At 34.1% G+C, this 23,648-nt stretch overlaps 2 protein-coding genes across 2 annotated transcripts in view; one reads left to right on the top strand and one right to left on the bottom strand.

Annotated features, from left to right (window-relative positions):
* Positions 1–5,127: 5,127 nt before the first annotated feature.
* LOC115876158 lies at positions 5,128–16,348 on the top strand. The gene is made up of 6 exons (XM_030891844.1): positions 5,128–5,437; positions 9,017–9,174; positions 10,375–10,616; positions 13,824–14,009; positions 14,882–15,183; positions 16,007–16,348. Exons 1-6 carry the CDS (start codon positions 5,368–5,370, stop codon positions 16,345–16,347), a joined length of 1,299 nt encoding a protein of 432 aa, XP_030747704.1. The 5' UTR covers positions 5,128–5,367; the 3' UTR covers position 16,348.
* A 1,838-nt stretch (positions 16,349–18,186) lies between these two features.
* LOC115876159 (palmitoleoyl-protein carboxylesterase NOTUM) overlaps positions 18,187–23,648 on the bottom strand; it is an 85,798-nt gene continuing 80,336 nt past the window's right edge. Inside the window, exon 8 of the mRNA XM_030891845.1 lies at positions 18,187–21,311. Within this exon, the coding sequence (XP_030747705.1) occupies positions 21,126–21,311 (186 nt within the window). The 3' untranslated portion in view covers positions 18,187–21,125. The remainder of the gene's footprint in view (positions 21,312–23,648) is intronic.

The following is a 23,648-nucleotide window of genomic DNA, read 5'->3' on the forward strand; positions in this document are numbered from 1 at the left end:
CAGCTTTGGGCACCTATGAACGCATTTTATTTTATTCGATTAAGGGGCAAGCTTATCAATCTTTTAAAAGACTCCTCATTAAAAACTTAGATTCAATTAACAGGAAAAAACCTTCACAATAATGGTGCAGTAATAGAATGAAAATAGAAGAGAGAAAACTAAAAAGTTGAAAACAAAAATTATCAGTTAAAAATTTGCTTTAATAAAAGCTGTAATATAAATGATATAAAAAGAAGAAAATAAAATTTGTAGTTGTTATTTTGAAGGTAGTCCCTCAAAACATGTTTGGAGTCTTTGAGTTTTAACCAAACCAAACCAAACCTAACCTAACCGTTTATTTTATAAATAAAAAATATCGAAAACTAAAGCTAATTTTGTTATCAGAGTAAATTTCAACATCACTTAGTAATAATTAATTTAATAGCGTAAATGTCTGTAATTATAACATACTGAAATACATTACGAAATTTGCATTAATTTTATGCTATCCAATTTCTAAATAATCTATTATGTTTATATAAACTAATTAAATAAATTGTCAATTTGTTTTAATCAGTTTTAAACACGATGATATTTTATACCAATTATATTGAACTAATTTAGTAAACAATTTATCTTTCTTTTATTAATTCAACAGACTGTTTTAAATATAGAAACATATTATAAAACATCAATATTAGTATTAATTAGTCTGATATTTTAAGAACTTATTATCAAAGAAATTCTAGACGTTTTTATATTGATATGGTCTCATTAAATTAATATCGTTGGTTGTTTCAGTTTTATACAGATACAATTACAAAGCAGCAGGTATAGCAGCATGCACATATTAAATACAATCACGAGTTCTGGAACTACGTTTAGATGTCTATCTAAAATAAAAAATACATCAGGTTTATTTTCGATAAATTTTAATTAATTTTAGTCCCTTTCAGTATCGATTTTAGTCACTTATTATATAAATTTATTTTACTGTGACTATATTATATTAGAACAATAAACTTTTGATTTCTAACTACATTTTCTCTTGACGAATGATAATCAAAGGCCAAAATGATATTCGTCGCAAATTAGTGGAAAAGAGTATAATTAGTGGAAAAGTTAAAAATGTGTTAACTTTTTCCACTAATTGAAAATATCTACCACTAATTTTGACGTTCTGAATGCATACATTCAAATTAAAGGAACAAACTTCTACGCTAATTGAAAAATCGCTATGTTTTTCGTCGAGTGTAGTAGGTCCATTACACTTTATATATGACACTATAGATCGATTGGTATACAAAAACTTTTGTATACCAATCTATAATACCAAATTGATATTATAGAAAACGTGATGTTGATGTTGCCTTATACTGAGTATGCTGATGCGTCAAATGCAGGAAAGAGGAATGGGTGTCAGATACAGGTAGCGGTCTGTTCAACATAAAAAGACTCAGGGCAAAAACACGCATAACATTTTTCACAGAACTTCAATACGCTGATGACTGCGCTCTAGTTGCAAAAACATTACAGCAATTACAGGAAATGCTGAACACATATACCCGGGTATAGGAGACTTTAGGCCTTAAGCTGAACATCGATAAAACTAAAATCATGTGCACTCCCCCGGAAAATCCTAACAGTGCTATAAAAATCGGAGAAGAACTATTGGGATACGTAGCGGAATTCAATTACCTCGGTAGTTTGATATCGGAAAAGGCCAATATCGACTCTGAAATTCAGCACAGAATTAGCAGCGCTTCAAGAGCATTCTGGGTTTTATACAATCATGACTTGAGCACAAAAATGAAACTTGCAGTATAGCGAGCAATAATAATCCCCGCCATGTTATATGAAAGCGAAACCTGGGTACCATACCGCCGACACACGAGTGCATTAAACAAGTTGCAACAGAGACACCTTAGACAACTGTTAAGAATCAAATGGAACCACCATGTCTCAAACGTAACAGTCCTTGAAAAAGCAAGCTGCGAGAGCGCTGTAGTCATGATTACTAAATCCCGCTTAAGATTGGCTGGCCACGTATTCAGGATGCAAGAAAACCGGGTGGACAGCTTAAAAGATACAAAGATTTTCCATGAAAACTTAAAGGGTATAAGTATGCAGCATCAGTGGGAGGAAGCAGTGCACAATAGAACTCAATAGAATTGTAAATTCAGTTAAGAACGACAACCAAAAAGTAAAGAGGCAACAAAGTAATGAGATTTTTGAATGTCCGGAGTGCGGAACAGAGATAACATCACGCATCGGGCTTTTCAGTCACAGAAAAGCTCATGAAAGAAAACGCCTTGCATAACCGTACCATCTTCTGATGCGTGTCAAATACTCGTCAGCGAGTAATGGCAGTGATGCGTCAAAACCCAGATTATTCATCTCGCTTTGTTTAGGAGTGGTTTCAGAAGAATAATGTTCAGATTCTTCAGTGGCCAGCACAATAGCCTAACCCATTAAAAATCTGTAGTTAGAAGGTGTATGTGGTACCTATTCGTTTACAAAGTCTTCTAAGAATTTGCCTTCTTTGAGTTTGCAGTTGGCTGGTCGCTATTTAGATGAATAAATATTTTTATTTTAAATCAATAAAGCCACCGTACTGTCTGGGGATCGAACCCAGTACCGCTCGCACAGCAGTTCAACAGACTACAGCTGGAGCCACGGCCGGCCATCACATTGCTTTTAGTTAAAATAAAGGATCTAAATTATGAATTTCTTATTATTATTTATCTGTTGTTAGTTATTTTATTTGAAGCAGAAATCATTTACGTTAATACAACAGAACTCAACAGCGAACATTGATGAAATATTATCAAATGGCTAAAAAACTAATAGCTTCTTATATCAGTTTCTGCATGCCATGTTAATACGCGTTTTATCTACAGGGTGACAATTTGAAAACGAACAGTATTTAAAATTACCTCTACCGATGATAGTATGAAAATTTGGCGTATTACGTCAATTTACATATCCAAGGGGACAATTTTTCAGGCATTTGTATTTTTACATTTTGCATTTGTTATTTTGCATTTGTATCTTTCAACCCTTTGACCCCCAGGGCACCTACCCCTAAAATTTTAAATGGCAACCCCTATTTCTTTTACCATTTTTGTGTTCCTTATAAAATTCTACATAAACTGCTTTATTATTTTATCAAAATTGTGATACTTAACCTCACAAATGAATGAAATGTATTGAATATCTAATTTTAAAACGGATTGCATTCACCGCCTCATAGAACTTCATTTAAAAATGTTTATACCTACAAATACTATATATTCCAAATTCTTTTATTTATTTACATTTCATCGAAGACGAAAAACTCGCCACTACAAAACATAAAGTAATTTAATTTTTTGGCCGTTTTCGACAAAACAAGATTCTCGTTTTGCTTATTCCTAATATTTCCACCAAATGATAAGTAGGTACTTTTTCTTTATTTTCCGACTCCTGGTGTTCATTATTTATTTCATGTTCTTCCAGAATCAGTGAAATAAGCTGTGGAAGTTAATTTCATAAACAATTTCAATAGTTTTCAATTATTAGTGTTGTTTCTTAAAATGGTTTACACTATTGCTGAACGCGTAGAAATGATTTTAATTTACGGAGCTGAAAATCGCTGCTTTGCAAGAACGGCGGCCGCATTCAACGAAAGACATCGTGAAAGGAATGGTTAAGACTGCTCAATGAAGCCGCTCAGATTGAGGCTCTTGGTGAAGTTGTTATGGCTTCCACTACGTCCCTTCGTAAAATTGCAGATCAAACTGGACTGTCGCGTGAGTCAGTCAGGAAAGTATTAAAGCTTCACAAATTTGATCCAAACAAACTCCTAATTACTCAAGAATTAGGGGGCGATGACCCGAACAGACGTATATATTGAGTTTTGCGAAATTATGACGGATAAGGTTATTACTCAGCCCAGGTTAATAAAGAATATCTGTTTCGGTGACGAATGCACTTTTTACTTAAATGGCAAAGACAATAAACAAAACTGTCGTTATTCGAGCGACATCAATCGTCACATTATTAGAGAGGGGCATACGCAATACCCTCAAAAAATAAATGTCTGGGTGGGTATATTAGGCAATAGTATCATCAGTCCTCTCCTCATTAATGAAAATCTAAAGGGTGAAATTTATGCAGAAATGTTAGATGCAGCTATAGAACCTCTTATAATTCGTGAGGTGGAAAATCAAAGAGACACCAATGGAAATCTTTTTCTAGATGATCATTTGCTGCACTTCCAACAGGACGGAGCGCCTCCGCATTATGTACACCCAGTAAGAGAGTGATTGGTTAATCATTACCCAGAGCAGTAGATTGGTAGGAGGGGACCCACAGAATAGCCACCTAGGTCACCAGATCTGATACCGCTGGATTTTTTCTTATGGGGCCACTTGAAATCCGATGTATTTAAAACTCAACCAGACTCCATTGAACAATTACAACAAAGAATTGTACAGGAGTGTAGAGCTATTTCAACTTTTCAAAACGTCCGAGAACAATTTGAATACCGGTTGTACTTGTGCTTGGAGAAGAATGAAACCCATTTTGAAAAATTCATAAAGTAGTAAAGGTAAGCCTTCCAGTATTTCATTATCATTATCATAATTTTTCAAGGAGATGCATTAATTTTAGTGTACATAAAATACATTTCATTCGTTTGTGAGATTAAGTATCACCATTTTGACAAAAAAATAATGCAGTTTATGTAGAATTCTATAAGAAACACAAAAATGGTAAAAGAAATAGGGTTGCTATTTAAAATTTTAGGGGTAGGTGCCCTGGGGGTCAAGGGGTTGAAAGTAGCACAACAACAAAGGCCTCAAAAGTTGTCCCCCTTGATATGTAAATTGACGTGTTTAGCCAAATTTTCATACTATCATCGGTAGAGGCAATATTAAATACTGTTCGTTTTCAAATTGTCACCCTGTATATACATTTTAAAAATTGAAAGATAACATAATATCAGTTAAATTAACGCTTCAGCTTTAGCATATTTCTCCATCAATGTGTAGATTTGAAATATCGAGCTCCATAAATTTTGCAATGATACTTTTGTTGGTATTTATGATTCACCCTGTATATGTAACGTAGTAAGTGAATCCACGGTCCGGTGTGTGATGAATAGACAATGAAAGGGGAACCGAGGTTCTCACAAGCGCGCTACGCTCTTAATTCTTGATTATTTTATTTCCACTTGAACCGCTGCTGCGGTGACAGGCTAGAATTTAATTTATTTATTTGTATTGCGATTTAACACTTTAATTGTATGAAAATATGACCCTAAACTAAGAGTTTGTACTTGTCCTAATTTCTGGGTTACTAGAGCAAGATACGTGAAGATACAATAGCTGAGGTCATGGTAATATAATGTGTTATTTGTTGTGCTACTTTGTGATATGTACTTTGTTCTGTTTGGTGTTCGGGTCCATACCACAAGGTAAGTTTCTTATATCTTTAATTAATATGGTTATTAATTTGGCGTTAAATATATCATTTTTTTTAAATGTGTATACTGATAAAATGTAAGGAAATTTTAAATAAATCAATCTCCTGATCTGGCTAATGCTAAAATCGATGCATCGGAACCTTTAAAAGTAAATATCTTGAAAACCGTTCACTTTTTCGAACTAAACAAAGATCATCTTTTTGCATAAAATCTTTGAGAAGCATTCACAGGAACTTTTTGTTTTATTTTTATCTGAATCACCGGCCGAAGTTAGATACACTATTTTTTGACACCCTGTATGTACAGGGTGGCACCTCTCATTCAACGCGGAGGCTCCAAAAGAACGACAGTTTGTATTAAAATTAAATTTTGTGAGCATATGTAGGTTAATTCAGAGCACTTTTTAAAAATATAGACAGTTCTACAGGGTGTCCCTATAAAGTTACATATCAAAGTTGTGATTTTTTGTTATGAAACACCCTATATATTAATTGATTTTTGGATTCTGCGAGAAAAATAAAGGTGAGTTCGATAAGATGACTAAAATGTAAGGTTTTTGACATATTTAACATTTTCTAAAAATAAAGAACAATAAAAGCTACCTAAATTGGAATTTACCCGGTATAGTCTAATATGTAGTTAAATTAACTACTGTACTTTAAACCAAATTAAAACATGATCCAAAAAGCTATACAGGATGAGAGAAAATTTATATTGAACACTGGTCACATTTAAAAGCAAATTACTCTTTTATTTTACATGGAACACCCAGTATATTATTCCGATATTGAATGGGGAATTCATGTCTTTTTAAAATTCTATTAAGTTTGCCTACCCCTCAAACAAAGATTTTTCTAGATATTTTCATTTATATGACTTAGTGTCAGTAGATCTTTATTGTTTGATAAATCTAAGTGACTGTGATATGTCTGACGTTACTTCACAACACAGCTGTCTAATTAGTCCATAATTAGTCCAACTTTAACAACTAGCTATCATTTTGTGTCAGTTAAAACAAACAAAAATTTTCAGAAATTTGCCGAAAATACAAACTTATTCTATATCAGAGAGAATTGATATGATTCTATTAGTTGGGGTGCTAATTATGTTAATGCAGTGTGCATCTTTGTCTGAGAGGTAGGCAACCTTAATAATATTTTGAAGATTTACGAATTCCCCATTGAACACCTAAATAATATACTGGGTGTTCCATATATAAAATATAATAATGAAATATTCCATATATAAATATAAAAATGGATAAGTTATATAGAAATGTAAAACATAATAAATAATATATTTTTAAATACAATATGTACCTATTATATTATTTCTGCGATATCAAGACAATTTGCAAAGGATGGGCCGCATGTACACCTTTAATTTGCATTAATATTGCTAAATTAACTGGAACAGATGTAAGATTATAAATAATTACCTATTGAGTCACTGGAATATCCTAATCTGTATTTAACAACAACATTTAAACCTGTTTTTGCATTTGTAATATCTAGTACAATTAAGACGTTGTATGTTAAAAACTCTCTGAAGAGAAGATGAAGTCTCGCAGAATTATCATCTTAAGGAAATACCAAAGCTTCTTTAAACAGACATGTGAGCTTTGGAGTGGTTTTTATAATGTTAATTTATTTTGCTCACAGCCTGGTAGGCAATATATGAGAAGTAAGGTAAGGTAAAATTATTAGTCATCAGAGGATTCTTTGTTCGTTGAAAAACGTGAATCAGATCAATTTAACGAGAGGAAATCGTAGCTTACTAACTAGCGAATAAACATAATGAATTTAACTATTATAAAATTAAATTAAACGTAGAAACATGGACCTAAAACCTTGAGAAAAGAATAATATTGGAGTTCTTTTTGACCAGTTTTATCCAAAGTAAATGCCTTAAATAATTTTCAAGAATTGTTTTACCTGTTATGCCAATATCAACATTTTATTTTATGCTGATACAATTACAAATAAATTGTATTGTATTGGGTCAGTGTCATAGTAACGAAATCCTATTAAATTTTTAAAAGCGCTGTGTCATTTCTTTAGTCTATAACCAATCCTAATTTCCTGTGAATATGTATTATAACATTTTATTAAATGGCTATAAAAATACTTGCGTTTTTTTTTGTTTTTTTTTAACCCGTTGTTACGCGTTTTAACGTTTTAGTACGGGAGGTGGCGACACTTTTCATTATCCCATTTCATAAAACTCGACTTATCTTTTTGTAATATTAATACCTCTGATCAAGAAAATGAACTCCTGCCACCTCTTTAGCGGTACAACGATTGACGGCGGTATGCAAAACATGTTGGAAAAAAAGTCTAAATGTTTAAAATAATAAAAGATGAAACTTTCTCAATGTTTTAATAACATTTAAATAAGTCATGAAACGCCTTCCTGCCACTTTTTCGGTAGACCTATACACTCCTGCCATAATTTTATTTATGTAAAAAATATAATCCATTGATATAAATCATAAAAGTTGATTTTTTTAACATTTCATTAATATTTACGATAACTAAAAAACATATCCTGCCAGTCATTTGATGGGACCTGGCTTCGGCAGGAGCTAATCAAGTGATAGAGTCTTGACATAATTACAGAACTGAATTTGTTTCAACAATTTAGATTTTTTATATCTATACACCAAAAATATACAATGTCAAAAAGTTTATAGACACGTATCTTTGTCGATCTATAATTTCTATAAAGTGGATAAATCGTCGATGTCAGAATTCTCGCTATCGTTGGAATCGTTGTCAAGTTGAATGCGCTCACGCTCCATTGTATCATCGTTATCGTGTTCATCAGTTACCGTATCAGGTAACTGATGAAACCTGTAAAACGATCATGAATCAGTTCGAAATTAGTTCCATTGTTTTATCTATTATTAATTATTACTCACAGAAAAAAATAATATTACCCATGGTATCCCTGCAGGAATCGATTTTAGGTTTCGATAGCTTTGAAATGATACAACAAAAAAAGTAAAACTAATCGTTATGAAATCTTACATAATTTAGTGTCGCCACCTCCCGTACTATTTGTTGTCCCAGCATATTTCGTTCCATTGAGCGTTGTGCGACCTGCAGTTTCCTTATGATGTTCGTTTTAATTGTCCAGATTTTGCATGCATAAGTCATGACGGGTAGTAGACACTGGTCTATCGTTTTCTTCTCCAGATAGGGTGGCATTCTAGATTTGAATATGATTGAGTTTCTTCCATAAGTACTCTATGCTAACTTAATTCTTCTGTTGATTTCTGGTAGTAGAGATCCCGAGCTGTGTATTAGTTGTCTCAAATATACCGTATGATCGAATATAAAAGCGGCGTCCAGTTGACTTGGAAATGAACATCGATAACATTCCTCATATAATTTTATACATAAAATGACAGCGATCTTCATTTCATAGCCATCGCTGACGCCGTTTTCGATCATACGATATTCTTTTACTATTCCCAGTGTTTTGTTATTTATTAAAATTCTCTATATTACTACCACCACTTATATTAGGATTAATCGAGTATATAATAAAGACATATACTATTTTTAGCTTTACAGTATCAACTGGGATCATGTGGAAAGGTCCATCTAACAGTATCGCCAATGCAAGATAGCTATTTAGAACTTAACTGGATTACCAGAGGCTGCGATGAACATACATGGCCAGATTTCATCACTCTATCAACCAGAGATTTAAGGACTAGGGATGTAGGTATACACATTTGTATAGATTATTTACTTTTTTCCATAGCAACTGTTAAAATGGCCTTATATCATGATACAAGGAGGGTTAGATAAGGTATTACACATGTAGTGGGCCGAGCTTAACAGAAAATTACTATCCGGCTGACGTCACGCGCGCCGAGAACCGATTTGCCACCGCCAGGGAACTTTTGATAGAAGATATTGCGCATGGAGTTGGCGGAGCTTAACAGAAAATTACTACCCTAGTGATGTCATGCGCGCCGAGAACAGATTTGCGTTCGCCAAGGATCTTATCTAACCTTCTTGTATCATGGCCTTATATCTATCAAAAATAGTAGATAAAATAGTACTTTAACCGCAAAGGTAGATTAAATGATACTTTAACAGCGAGGATAGGTTAAAAACTTTATTTATTTTTTCTTACACGTTTTTTAATTGCTTCCATTTTTAAAATTTTTTGTATTCCTTTTCATAAGTTATTCGGGATTTAAATGGAAGTAGTTTGGATATAGCGTTTGTCGCCTCAGCCTGAATATCTGTTGGTAATTTTCTTATTTCGTTTTGAGCCATTTCTTGCCCCAATTCAATCAGCAATCGACACGAAAGAGAATTAAAAAATATTGACTCAAAACTGACAACTAAAGAGACAGCTTTATTTATTTGTCAAATTTCATAGAAACCAACGCCAACCCAGCACAATATTTTTTCTACTCGTAATAAATTCCTTGAAATAATAATTTCTGAATATTTTTTAAAACGTAACTCGCTATGGAAAAAAAATATTGTTTTAGACACGACCATAAAATTTCATTATCGTCTCCCCAAATTAATCTTATCGGTCGACGATAAAATACCATTTTATCGTCTTGTATAAAAAAGCTATTATTTCTATTTAGTTATTATTTCACTTAATTTATTTATTTGCATACAAAACATGATCATTTAGACTAGATCTGAATAGCTTAAACAACTGGCACTTTTTATTATATATAAAAAACTGTTTTCTTTTTGAATTGAAAATGTAATAATAATTTATATAATCCGTACATTCAAAGACTGAAACTTACAGAACATGATGTACCTATGAACAAGAAAATTTTGTTCCATATGTTCAATTTATAAATTCAATTCCAAGAAGTTCAACTCTATATTCCATTTAACATTGAAAACATTTGTTTTTATACGAATATTATCAATTTTCAGGAAGATAGATTTTCATCTGTCTTGGTTCAAATTCGCTTGCTAGACTATCCGAGCGGCTACTACAAAACAAAAATTAAGTTCCGAGAACCCTGGTTACCCGGTCACTGGGAGTACGATCCCTACACTGTCAGAGCAGACATAGGCCCTCACTGTCTTCCATACTGGATATCTTCTATACAGCGCGATAGAATTGTCGATGCTAGATGTTTGGAAATACAACCCACCTGGATGTATGATAACAGGTAATAATATTTTAGTATTCTTAATGAATTGTATGTACTAAGAGTGGGTCCCAGGTGGGACACTCCAATACGGCCGCGAGTGCCTATTGTGGCTCAGTTCTACAAACTCTTTAGACTAAAAAGAGTATTAAAGTTCACCCACAAGATCCTACCTTTTAACATAGACTGTTATGCCCGTGGGTGATATGTCTTCTGGGTCTGATAGGATGTTTTTGCCATAACCTCAAACCTGGCCCTGCTCCCAGCGCTACATACGTGCTTCATGGTTTGGTCATCTTCCATACAGAGTCGACATTCGGCGTCTTCCACCAGTCCCTCCCTCTGCAGGTGTGGTCTCAGCCAGCAGTGTCCCGTGTATACTGCAGGGAGCGTAGGCGCTCCATTTCTGTCAGCATTTAAGAGTTCTTCTGTTCTGCGTTTGGATGGCCCTGCTGGGATTTTATTGGTATGTTCCATTCCGGGAATCTCATTCCAGTCCCGAAACCTCTCAGTGTTAACTCGTTCCCAAAGCCCAAGTCTCTTGCGAGATTTTTTGCGTAAGCTAAACGTAGTACGTTACAACAGACCAAGGACCGTTGCGAGGGGTGGTGGGACGGACGGCTCATTTCATTCTGGAAGACTAGTAGCGACGTTGCCAATAGTTCTAGACGTTTCAGCACATTACTAAAAAGTAAATATGTCCTTTAATAGTAACGTATATATCCTCTGGTTAATAACATATTATTACGCATGCTTCTTTAAAAATAAACTATTAATTTAATTAAGAAATTGAGATTTATTGATATAGGAAGCTAAATATCGGTTCTAGGCTCACGAATGGCGAACCTGCACCATAATAGCTACACTTTGTTCCTATCTCCTAATAAATTTAGTGGTTTTCTACAATGAATCGTCATAGACGTGGTTTTTGTTGCTTCAAGTGCTTTCAATGTGGCTTGATTATCCCGAAATATGTTTATTGTATTCCCGGTGTATTGCTGTTCTACCGGCACATTTATATAGACACAATAGCATATAACTCAGTTTGGAAATACACATACAATAGGACACACACAATAGCATATAACTCAGTTTGGAAAATTGTGGTATGTTTTCCAAGGCTGTAGATCTCAGTCTTAAGACTGTTGCAGTAAATTCCTGCTCCAGGTCCTTTTCCGTTCTTGGATCCGTCCGTGTATCAAAACATTTCCCCATGCAATAAAGCGTTTCTCAGCTTATCCCATTCATCCCTATTCGGAAACAGAATGATGTAGGTGCGTATCAAGAGTTGAACAGGTGGTGTGAGATCTGAGACCGTTTCCAGAATCTTATCCGACTGTAATTCGTCTACTAGTCGGTTTTGTATGAACTCGATTGTTCCTTGGTAGTCTCGTGCCATATTATTATTTATTTATTTATTCGTGTCAGAAGCATCATCAAGATTACATTTCATATACATATAATATCACATACAACAACAAAATAACAACAATAATTACATATAATAATAATAATAATAATAAGTAAAATTGCAAACATAAAAGTTATACATGAAACCACAGTACATTAAAACATAGATATAAAACAAACATAGCATGTATAAACATCATTTGAGACGGGAAACTAAACATATTTTGCCCAGAAGCGGGCGACGTCAATTGCGTTCGACTTTGCTGCCATAAGGTCCTCTCTAGTGCACTTGGCGGGGCACAGTGGGCAAGTATACATATGTTGGGTGGTTTGTAGTGCTCCACATTCGCAGAGGTTGGAGTCCACATGGTAGCCCCACTTGGTAAGAGTGTCTCTCGATCTCGCTGTGCCCGTATGCAGTCTGTTAAGAGCTCTCCAAGTTTCCCAGTTTTCGTCGCTTCCTGGTGCCAATTGTTCCTTCGGCTCCATCCAATGTTGATTTGAGGTCTTCTCCCAAAGGTCCACATTGGTTCTAGGTTCCTCGTAGTCTTCTGTCGATCGCAGGAAGCTATGCCTTGATTTCAATCGCTGATGAGCGGGTTGGATGCCGTAGAGTAGGTGGCGTTCAGTTGCTGCTGCTTTGGATCGTTCTTTGAGTGCAGCTGCCTCTCTACGGATGGCAGGAGGGGCGATGCCAGCTAGATGGTGGATCTTGTCCAGGGGTGTTGGCTTTAAGCATCCGGTGATGATTCTGCTTGTCTCATTGAGGGCCATATATATTAATATATGTTTCGTGCCATATTTAGAAATCTATAGATATTCTTAAGGTAGTAGAATTATGGAATTAAACAAATATAAATATTAATGTATCCATCAATACCGAAATCATCACACCTCCAATCATACCTCGCCACGACACATTTTTATTGTATTTTTTGTTTATTATTGAGACAGAAATTTTATCAATCTGTTAATTTAGGTCAGTTCACATCAGTTTGGTATCTAGTATAATTCCCAGATGCTGGGCCTTCTCTGAGAAAGGAATTTGTTTACCCCAGAACCAGAGAGCTCCTAGTCCTTCCAAAGTGGTTCGCTTGGTGAAAGTGATAATTATAGCCTATTTAGTCCCTTCCATGTCACCTCCGTTTCCACAGTCTTCTTCTACATTTGCTCACGTATTGTTGTATTGAACTTGCCTCTGGCTATCATGACCAAATCGTCTGAATATTCATTTTTAATCGGAGGCTCCTTGTAGATTCCGTCAGTAACTGAAAGCAGGTGTAAACGCTTCAACATCTAGGAATTTTAAGCACTTTTCCTGTTTCGAACGTTGACTCTTTACTATTACTCGCTGGTGTCAACGATCAACAGAATTGGTTATACCATTGCCCATTACACCTACAGAGTAGAATTACTAACTGTGTAGGTGTGGTGGTGATGGTGAATTGGTATTATTCCCATAACGTCATCCCTAGTATACCGGTCTATTAGTTGTTGTTACCGTTCCATTACTGGAACAAACATTTCTAACACATTTGTAAAGCTGGTGTATCTGTATGTTTAGTGATGTCTAAGTGCCGGTTCTGGTCCAAGAAATGAACATATTTTGGCAAGTGAGATGGTACATTAGTTTGTCTCTAGATTTTCATGTCCCAGTATCCATATCACATGACATCTTGTTTATATTTACATGTAAAATGAGCAATAGTAAGGTTAGAATCGTAATAGACATAAAATGATTCAAGTTCTTTAAGAGTGACTTTATTAACCAATTGTTTTGCTGTTATTATTTGAGGAGTAATAAATGTTATATTTTAGGGAGTATTTGGGAAATCAAAGAATAGGTAATGTCTTCATTCCTGGCACACACAACTCCGGTTCATATAAAGGAATCATTGCAGTATTTGAAGGTTACGTTCTGAACCAAGACAGAAATATATGGACTCAGTTGGTGTTTGGTATCAGATACTTGGATCTAAGGATAGGCTATACACCTGAAGAAGAGTAAGAGAAATTGATACAATCAAATATCTAGTTTAATTCGAGTTATAATTACGTCCATCTCTCTCTATATTTAAGTTCTTTTTAATAATTTTTATTAATTATTATTTATTTTAAGCAGTTTCCTCTCAACTGTATTGTCGTGATCGGTTTTTGTTATCAACTTCATGATTTTCTGACTATAATTTAAAACTCTTAAAGCTTTTTCGTTCGATATCACAGTCATTCGATCACTGAGTAGAACGACAAAATAAATAAATGTTTTTATACAGGGTGGTCCGAATTGTGCTGCATATTCTAAAGATAAAAATAAGTAAAACAGTTCGTTAAGCTTTAAAATGCTCAGCCACCTCTATGTGGTTTAACTCATCTAAGGTTTAAAATTTATGATTACAGTCTAATAACTATTAATTTAGTCAACATATTTAATTTATGTCAATGATGACAGTTATTGATAATTTCGATTCGAAATATCTCGAGAACTATTACTCGTAGCGATTTTTACCAAGAGACCTCTTTTACGTAAAAACCGTTGTTAATGTATATTTTTTACACAGTAGTTTTATACAGGTACGGACGAAAAGTTATTACTCTTCAAACAAGTTAAAAAATATGTAAGTGGCGCCCTCTGCTTAGTCATATTGACATCATAATCAAATTTCTCATGTCAAAAAACTCCCAGACACCAATTTTCAGCTAAATATTGACGTTACTTCATAAATTATATGGAAAAAATAAAAAAAAATGAAAATTGTCCACCCCGTACCCCCGAAACTAAGCATTTTATGAAGCACATATATTTATACGAATATGTAGCCGAAGTTTCCGGAATACAGTTCGGACCAACCTGTATATTAACACAGATATATTTTTAGATTGTACATTTATCATGATCACGTTAGAGTTGCCAAAGTGGAACCGATTTTGAGACAAATAAAGAAATTTGCTGAACTTGCTCCTCGGGAAGTTATTATTGTGGATATTCACAGATTTCCGTTTCCACGAAACTTTACTAGACAAATGCATCAAAAGTTCACCAGAATGCTTGATGATATCTTGGGAGTCCATGTCCTGTCGCCCCATGGCTACCAAAGGGAGGGTGGACCAAGCTTCAACGAAATATGGGCACAGAATAAAAGTATTATTATATCTTATGCTGATTCTTTGGTGTCTAATAGTAAGTAATTCACTATTATCTTACGTTTAATAAGAAATGGGTAAGAAATGTTAAATTTTAATGCTTAGGAGAACTTTAATAGGATGTAATTTGGTTTACTATCTTTTTGCAAAATTGGTTTTATTCTTTAAATGTTGAGACCTCTTATATAGAGATACAATATTAAGATTAATAAAGTTTGTATCGAGACAATGTTACGATAAGGTAAATGATAATGAAAAGGTTCTTCTTAAGGCTTTTAACGACTTGAGACGGAATGTAGAATGTAGAATGAGTAAGAAGGGGTGGAGGTTAATCACCGAGAGCTTATAAAGAACTATTGTGTCCTCCTTTCTTGAGTTATAACTCATCATACAGTCTATAACGCATCTTACATGGGGATCTTCCTGCTGTAGGGGGGACATGGTATTTTCCATTCTCCTCTGATTACAGATGTTAATCCCCCGAGGAGTGGTCATCTATCTCCTACGAGGGTATACACCCTTCAAAGATTGGGGCTTAGCCCTCCATGCCCTTCACAGTCGAGGAGCTTGTCTCCGGCTGAGATACCCGTGAGAGAGAGGCTGGAGGATACCCGTGAGAGAGAGAGACTTTTCTCCACCTCTTTAACTTGGTCTCTGCTTAGACCTGATAACAGTGTTGTCTCGAATCTATAATAGAGGATATATCCCTCTTTCTTTATTGCTTTCTTGAATTTGAGCTCAATTACACTGCAAGGGCTGGTCGGTTCAGTTCTACAGAGCTCCGCATGTAGATGTTTATTAATTTAAATCATAAGGTTTATTAATAAAAAAATAACTTTGTCAAAAGTCATGTTTTTTAGGTAATCCATGGCTTTGGCAACCCATTAAACAATTCTGGGGTAACACGAACAAAGTCTCAGAACTAAAAGACTACCTCTGGAGATCCATTTCCGAATACAAAGGCTTCAGGAACCCTCTATGGGCATTGATGGCTGAACTTACACCTGGTACATGGGACGTGATACTCAGGAAAAATAATCTCAGAGTTCTAGCTCAGAATGTTAATAAAGAAGTGACGAAATGGTTCAGAGATGAATGGTTTAATGAAGCGAATATCGTTACCAGCGATTATTTTTTGGGAAATGATTTGATACGTGTAGCTATCGAAGGAAATAAAGCTAAGAATGTTAATTACTATTAAATATTGTTTTACTCACCCTTTAGCAAAGGCCCATATACAGGACAGGAGGGATAATGTTACCCCTACCGGAAAGAAATTTATAAATAAAATAAAATTGGAATTATTTCCTTGTTAGACGGAGAATTAAAAGATATACAAAGTAACTACAGACCAACTATAGTAAATACCTAGTATTATAGTTTTTATTATTATATTTTTATATAGTTTTGATTTCAGGACATTTCTTCTCTTTTTAACAATTTTTCTAAAAAAGGCTGAAAATATATATGTTTTATTTATATATTAATATTTATTAACTATCAAAACATATTTAATAATATCTAAGATCTAAGAGTTATATAAAGTGATTAGAAAGGAAGCCAAAAATCGAATAATATATAGGGTGCGCTATTTAAAAAAAATATCCTTTTTCGCTCACAGTTTTTTGAGCCAACCGGTAGAAGTTAAAATATTTTCCTAAAATACATTCTAATACATACTTTAGGTTTGCACTTATACAAAATTCCTAAGTTTGTTTTTATTATAGAGACTACAGATTCCCGAGGCATTGTTGATGGGACCGTATAAAGTGTTAGGTATGACTTGACTCCTGGTAACTAGAGCTGTGTAGTCCGTGAACAAACTAGTTCCAATGAACTATTCCGATCCCGGATTGGAAGGAACTAGTTCCGGTTTTCTTAAAGAACTAGTTTCTCAGGACCTATTCCGGACAGTGACCGATATATAATAATATGCGACGGGTCGACCAGCGCGATCATAGTCCGATGCTAGGCGGGAGTGGAGAGTGCCAGCCGTATGTCACCTGTCCCGGGCCGAAACGATTGAGAGGAACTAATTAAAAGGCTAGTTCACGGGAATACTATTCAGTCGGCAGATCCGAAATATAATACAAGGCGACGATGATGGATTCGGCCTTGTCTATTGCCACAGCCGGCGTAAGGCGTAATTACCACAGAAAGCTGTCGTGGATACTGTTTTTGATTTTTAGTTTGTCCTTTGTATATTTTATGGCAAAGTAAAGGCAAAGTAAAATTTTTATGTCAAAGTTTCACTTTAGGTCCCTAAAATTAAGAAGTATCTTATAAAACGTAGTAGATATTCTAAAATTTTAGACAAAAACAAAAAAAAAATCGTAAAATTTTCGTATTATTTGCCCCAATTGATTTGTGATATAGTTTTTTAAAATTTGATCTGAGTTTCTTTTTTAATTTTTTTTATCTGCAATAAAACTGACCTCCATGTTTTTAACATATGCAATTACACGTCTCGTTATATTTGTTCATACTGTGAATAGTTCTGACTGACAACAAAACTCATTAGCAGGCAAGGGGGATGCCAATGTTAGTCGGGAACTATTGTGAAGTAAAGACCTAGTTTAAAAAACTATTCCTCTGGAGGAACTAGTTCCTCTCAAGGAACTAGGATTCCCACCTCTACTGGCAACCCCTATTTGCGGCAACTTTTTGATTGGCACCCTGTTAAAAGTGTATTACTCTATTCTTATATCACTGTATGGAAACCACTACTAGACTGAAAGAACATATAGTTCGACAGTGGACAAGTGTGTCCCCAAATAGGACACACTTGTCCTATGGGAGGGACACACAGACACAGCGCACTTTTCTACTATACTTGATAAATATCGTTTATTAAAAGATTAGTACATAATTCGACCCAAAATTATTGAGTCTGCCTCTGCTGTTACTTGTACCATCTTATTTTCAGTGAAAATAATTAATATTTTTGATAATTTACACGAAATATTGAAAATGATTGGAAACAAAAAAAATCTAGACGATGTGGTAATTAAAAACATTTATTTGTCTGTATAATATTATATTATTTAGTAATATAAAAATTAAATTAAGTAAAATCTACAACCTAAATGTACTATACAAATGAGGTAGAACGAAAATCAGTCCTATTGATTTGAAAACATAATAGAAAACGTCTTTGGGTACAACGCGAATAAATAAATCTTAAAAAGAAAAACTAAAAAGGAAAATTGCTTATTTTTCAAAATATGTATATAATTTAATCGGCAGTCAAAAACAAATACATAAAATCGTCTGTTTTGTCTGCTTAATGATCGTTATAATATTTACTTAATTCTCAATTCCCTTTAATCGAACATCAATAAGTCGTATTTCTCCATCAAAACATAAATTCTACTTTGGAAAATAAGCAGTTTTCCGAAAAAGCAGGTTTTTCGATGTTTTGAACACAAATACACAATAAATTATTTCATATATACAAAATATTTGTTATGGTAGTTAGTTATAAATGTAATATATACAATAAATGTTTATACAGGGTTTCTTAAAGCGCGTTATTAAAAATATTTTCAATTATTGTAAACAGGATTTCAAAATTTACTGCACTAGGTTTTTTTATACTACTTGTTTTAAAATAACGTTTCTAAAAATATAAACCCTGTATTTTTAAATAGAACATATAAGTTATGTACAATACCTTAGAAACTATAGTACTCCGATAAAAATTTTATGTACAATTATACAAAACTAACAAAATAACAAAAAATACTGATTAAATATTTTACACGACTTATATAAATAACAAACATATTAAATTAAAATCGTTGAATCCTATGGAAAAAATGAGAATTTGTTTTGAACATACTTACAGCTTATCAAATATATGATGATATGCGATTATGTATCTCCATGCAAACGCACATATTTGCGCAGTAAAGAAACATATATTTGATACCAATTAAACTTTTAGTTACGTAATCGAGGGCGCGATTTTTAAATTCATTGTTGCCATCCATGGACATACTCGGCACCGGGCTGACCAACTGGAATTTAAATTTCCCGCAGGGGATTCAGGTGGTAGCTCTGTTGTAAAAAATGTGAAGTTGCCACATTTATTTATTTCCTGACATTGTCAATCTTTTTGACAATTTAGTTTTGTATTACGAGTTTTTGGTTTAAATCAGGGTTTCTTAAAGTGTGGTCCACGGACCCCTTAGGGGTCCATAGCATGTGTATCATGGGTCCCCCCGCGGTCCGTGTTACGCCAGTTAACTGTAAACATATTTATTAAGAAAAAAAATAGCGTAGGGCAGCAAATTCAGTAGGTATTTAATCACTAAATACTAGGCGATTCGCGTAAGGATCAAAAAAACAAAGTTGAAGCTGTTCCCTTATCAAACGATGTTATTCATTTTAGAATTGTTGAAACGTCGTCAAATATTTAAGTCGTTGAAGAATTAATTGCTTCACCGTTTGCATTCAGCATTCAATTGGATGAAAGCACTGATGTGTCACAATGTAACCAACTCTTGGTATTTGTCCGTTACTTACAAAAAAACACACGGAGTATTAAAGACGAGTTTCTTTTTTGCAATTCACTTTTGGAGACTACAAGGGGTTCAGATGTTTCTAAAATGACAAAAAGGTTTTTCAACGAAAAAAATATAGACTGGAAGACTAAACTTGGTAGTATCTGTACCGATGGAGCTCCAGCAATGCTTGGTAATAAGTCTGGTTTCGCGGCTTTGGTCAAGAAAGAGATCCCTCATGTCATAATAACTCATTGTGTCTTACATCGACAAGCCTTGGCTTCACGGACTTTGCCTACATTTATGAAGGAAGTTATTTCTACATGTGGTACAAGAGCTTTAAACCACCGCCTGTTTAAAAAACTTTATCAAGAAATGGGGTCAGAACATGAAGTACTCTGCTTTACTACGCAGAAGTTCGTTGGCTGTTAAGGGAACATGTCTTAAAGCGATTGTTTGAGTTGAGGGCAGAAGTGTTACTTTTTCTAAAAGATAAAGGAAATTCACTGTCTGAATATATTAAGAGCAAAGATTTTGTACGGAGGCTAGCGTATTTGGCAGATATATTTACTCAATTGAATGAGATTAACTTGTCTCTTCAGGGCTTTGCGGTGACCATCGTGAATGCATCTGAACGGTTGAAAGGTTTCATATGTAAACTGCCACTTTGGAAAAAAAGGGTGGAATCTGGTAACTTTGCAAATTTGCCGATGTTTGAAGAGTTAATAGCTCAAGGTGACGGTAACACGATCTCAAAAATGCTACAGAAAGAGGTGTCTAAACATTAGGATACATTGGAAACTTCTTTTGAAGGCTACTTTAACTTAGAATCGCTTGAAAATGAAACGTGGGTGCGGGGTCCATTTATAATCGACACGGATAATATCAGCGATGAAGATCTCATTAAAGATGATTTAATTGGCATAAGAGCAAAAGAAGTTTTCAAAACTGAATTTCATGCAAAATATCTTAGAGAGTTTTAGTGTTCTTTAAGTCAAGCTTACCCTCTTCTTGTCAAGCGAGCTATGTCCGTTCTGATCCAATTTGCTACTACGTAGCTTTGCTGAGGCAGGGTTCTCGGTTCTGGTCTCAATAAAAACAAAAAGTCGCAACCGATTGAACGTCGCAGATGATATGCACCTTGCTTTGTCGAAGATAACGCCACAATTTAACGTTCTTATTGCGGCCAAACAGCAGCATCCTTTTCACTAATTTACTAGTGTACTTTTTAAATTTGCTAATTAGATATTACAATGTAATGACATTTTAAAATTGCAACAAAAATGAATATCGTTTTTAAATGTCATTGTTTTTCAAAATTAAATCGCAAGATACCATCCTATATTTGACGAGCTCTATTAGAAATGATTTCCAAATTATTAATTAGATATTCTTGCAAAAATTTTCGACTTATTCTAGAAATGTTTGTTCATCACAACGCGCTCACTGAGACAGAGTTTAGATTAAATAAAATTTAGTTCGTTTGTTGTGTGAGTAGGTTAAGTAGTTCGCCGTGGTCCATGTTGTTTAAGGTTTCCATGTCGATGCCTAAGGCATTTGCCACATTTTCCATATCCAGTCCAAAGGACTTGAGGAGTTCTATGAAGTCCATCTCCTCACCGGTGAAAGGGTTGTGGAGTTTCGGACAAGAATGGTTACACTGAAAATAAAAAGAAATATTTAATTATAAGTTTCTGAAGATGATTTATTATGAAGATGTTTTATTTTCTAATAATTTATGTAATTTACCCAAGTAACATTTTCACGACTTGCGACCACATGTTTACTAACACAACGTTGGATTAGTTACAAAAAATAGTTAGCTCTGTACCTTGGTTATTAAAATAAATGTAAACGTTGTTGTAACGTTGTGCCGACGTTGAACTAATACTACAACAAAGTAAAAGCTTCTGCGACGTCGAATAAACGTTGTCTTGTAACCATTTTTGCTTAAGTGATCTTTGGGTGATTCAGACAACGTAGTTACAATGTTGGGCAATAAAGATTTTTCCGACGTCACTTTCAGGACCTATTCCAACGTTATGCAAACGTCGTCTGTTTTAGTAATTCCAACGGTGTTTAGATTTCCTTATTCTTACGTTGGTAGGACGTCGAGCCACTACCTTTTTGCAACTGTATTGAACCATAACCTTAAATCTTAAATTTTCACTTCATTGTCCTGTTCAGTCAGACAGTTCAGTGCTGTTTTTGTTTTTATAAAAAAAAACTTAATTAAAATGGGGCGTAAGAAAGGCACATATAAATAAATTTAAATATACATCGACATATTACCGATACTTTATCCACTCCCTCGTTTATTTAGAATATAGAGGGCGGCACAAGCTAGACTCTAGGATGACTAAATTAGGCAATCTTGCGACTAGTATACTACCTGTTAAGGCTGAACTTTATTAGTCCAGTATGCGACTACTTGAACTACTCCATCTTAATCTCCAAAACAACAAAGTGAAAGCCGCCATGTTATTGAATAAGAAAATGTTTCGTTCCTAAAATAGCAATTCCTGCTTTTTTAATACATTAACTTGAAATATTTGACCCTAAACAACACGCGATTTTTTTTTCGACTGTGAATAAATTACTCTCATTTTACTAAAAAAAATCAAGAAATGTTTTAAAACTTCTTTAATTTTAAGGCCCATTAGTATTTTTCAAAGTAGAAACAATACATTTATCAATAAAGTTGTTTGCGTTTAACTTTTTTGCCTTGGGTAACGAGTTACAGAGTTGGTTAAAGTGTTTCAGTTTCAATAATTATGATCTTCAAACATCCTCCACACTTAAATACTTTTGTTTTGTTTTCCTTTACTGCCATCTGGCATATGTCTCTGACTAAATCATAAAAATAATATTTTTACTATAATTATCCCAATTTAGGATAAAACGCGACTTAGACGCCATATTATTATAGTTTTGTATTTCTGTGAATTAGGATTTTAAACAACGTTGCAGTTTGTACTAAATTAGGCTGCTAGCCAACGTAGATATCCAACGTCGTTTCGACCCAAAAATTATTCTCCAAACTAGTGCAGACTTGGGTTGGCCCGAGGTTGTGCCGACGTTGCGCCCCGACATTTGGTCGCGTGACACAACGTTGTCCCGACGTCCAAATGCTGCTTGGGTAATAGAGGTGTCTACTAGACCACTCTGTAGCGATTTTTACGAACTTTTCTTACACGATCTTTTTACGTAGAATAAAGTGGCGTAGTTTGAAATTCTACGAAAAGAATATGTTTGAATATGAACTAAGTTATGTTTTCTCAAATGGAAAACCCTGTATATTTATAAATCATATGATCTGGCCTGCTATGAGCTTCTCAAGAATATGTAACACTCTGGGTAACACTCTATATGTGTTTTCACTATTTACTGTAATATTTGAAAGACTAATTTTCTTATTAGTCTAGTATTTACTAAAATATGCATACACATATTAAAATTTTATTTAGGACTAAAATATTTTGCTTTTAAATTGTTACCACTGAATCTCTGAATATTTTTTTTTTATAATGGGATGGGTTTGCAAATATCTAAAAGTTTGCCGAATAGTATTTTCCAAGTCTTCGACACTGTTGTAGTTGCCATGATATATTTAAAATTTCAAAATTCCCTAAATACAGAAATCGAGAACGGATAAATCCGGTGATCTGGGAGGCCATCGTTCGTGTCCATTGCATTGGTCCAAACTCGTTGATTTGGGAAATGGTTGTTATAATATTTACATATTTTCAAAGTTGTGAGCTGGAGACCCATCTTGCTGAAACTATTTCACATAAATTAGCTAAAGTCTATCTAAAATCTATCTAAAAAATATCCACTAAAAGTTCCTGTCAGATAGGTTCCAAGATTTACAAATACCGGTAAGGTCTTAAGTTTCCCCGATATATAAAGAATATATTACTAGCTCCTAAAATAAAAAAAGTCATACATAGCAACATACTTTTAATTATTCTCTTGTGTGTGTGTTTCTTTTATTATT

The sequence above is a fragment of the Sitophilus oryzae genome, unplaced genomic scaffold (genome assembly GCF_002938485.1).
Source record: "Sitophilus oryzae breed Bouriz unplaced genomic scaffold, Soryzae_2.0 scaffold_1414_pilon_pilon, whole genome shotgun sequence".
Lineage (NCBI taxonomy): Eukaryota > Metazoa > Arthropoda > Insecta > Coleoptera > Curculionidae > Sitophilus > Sitophilus oryzae.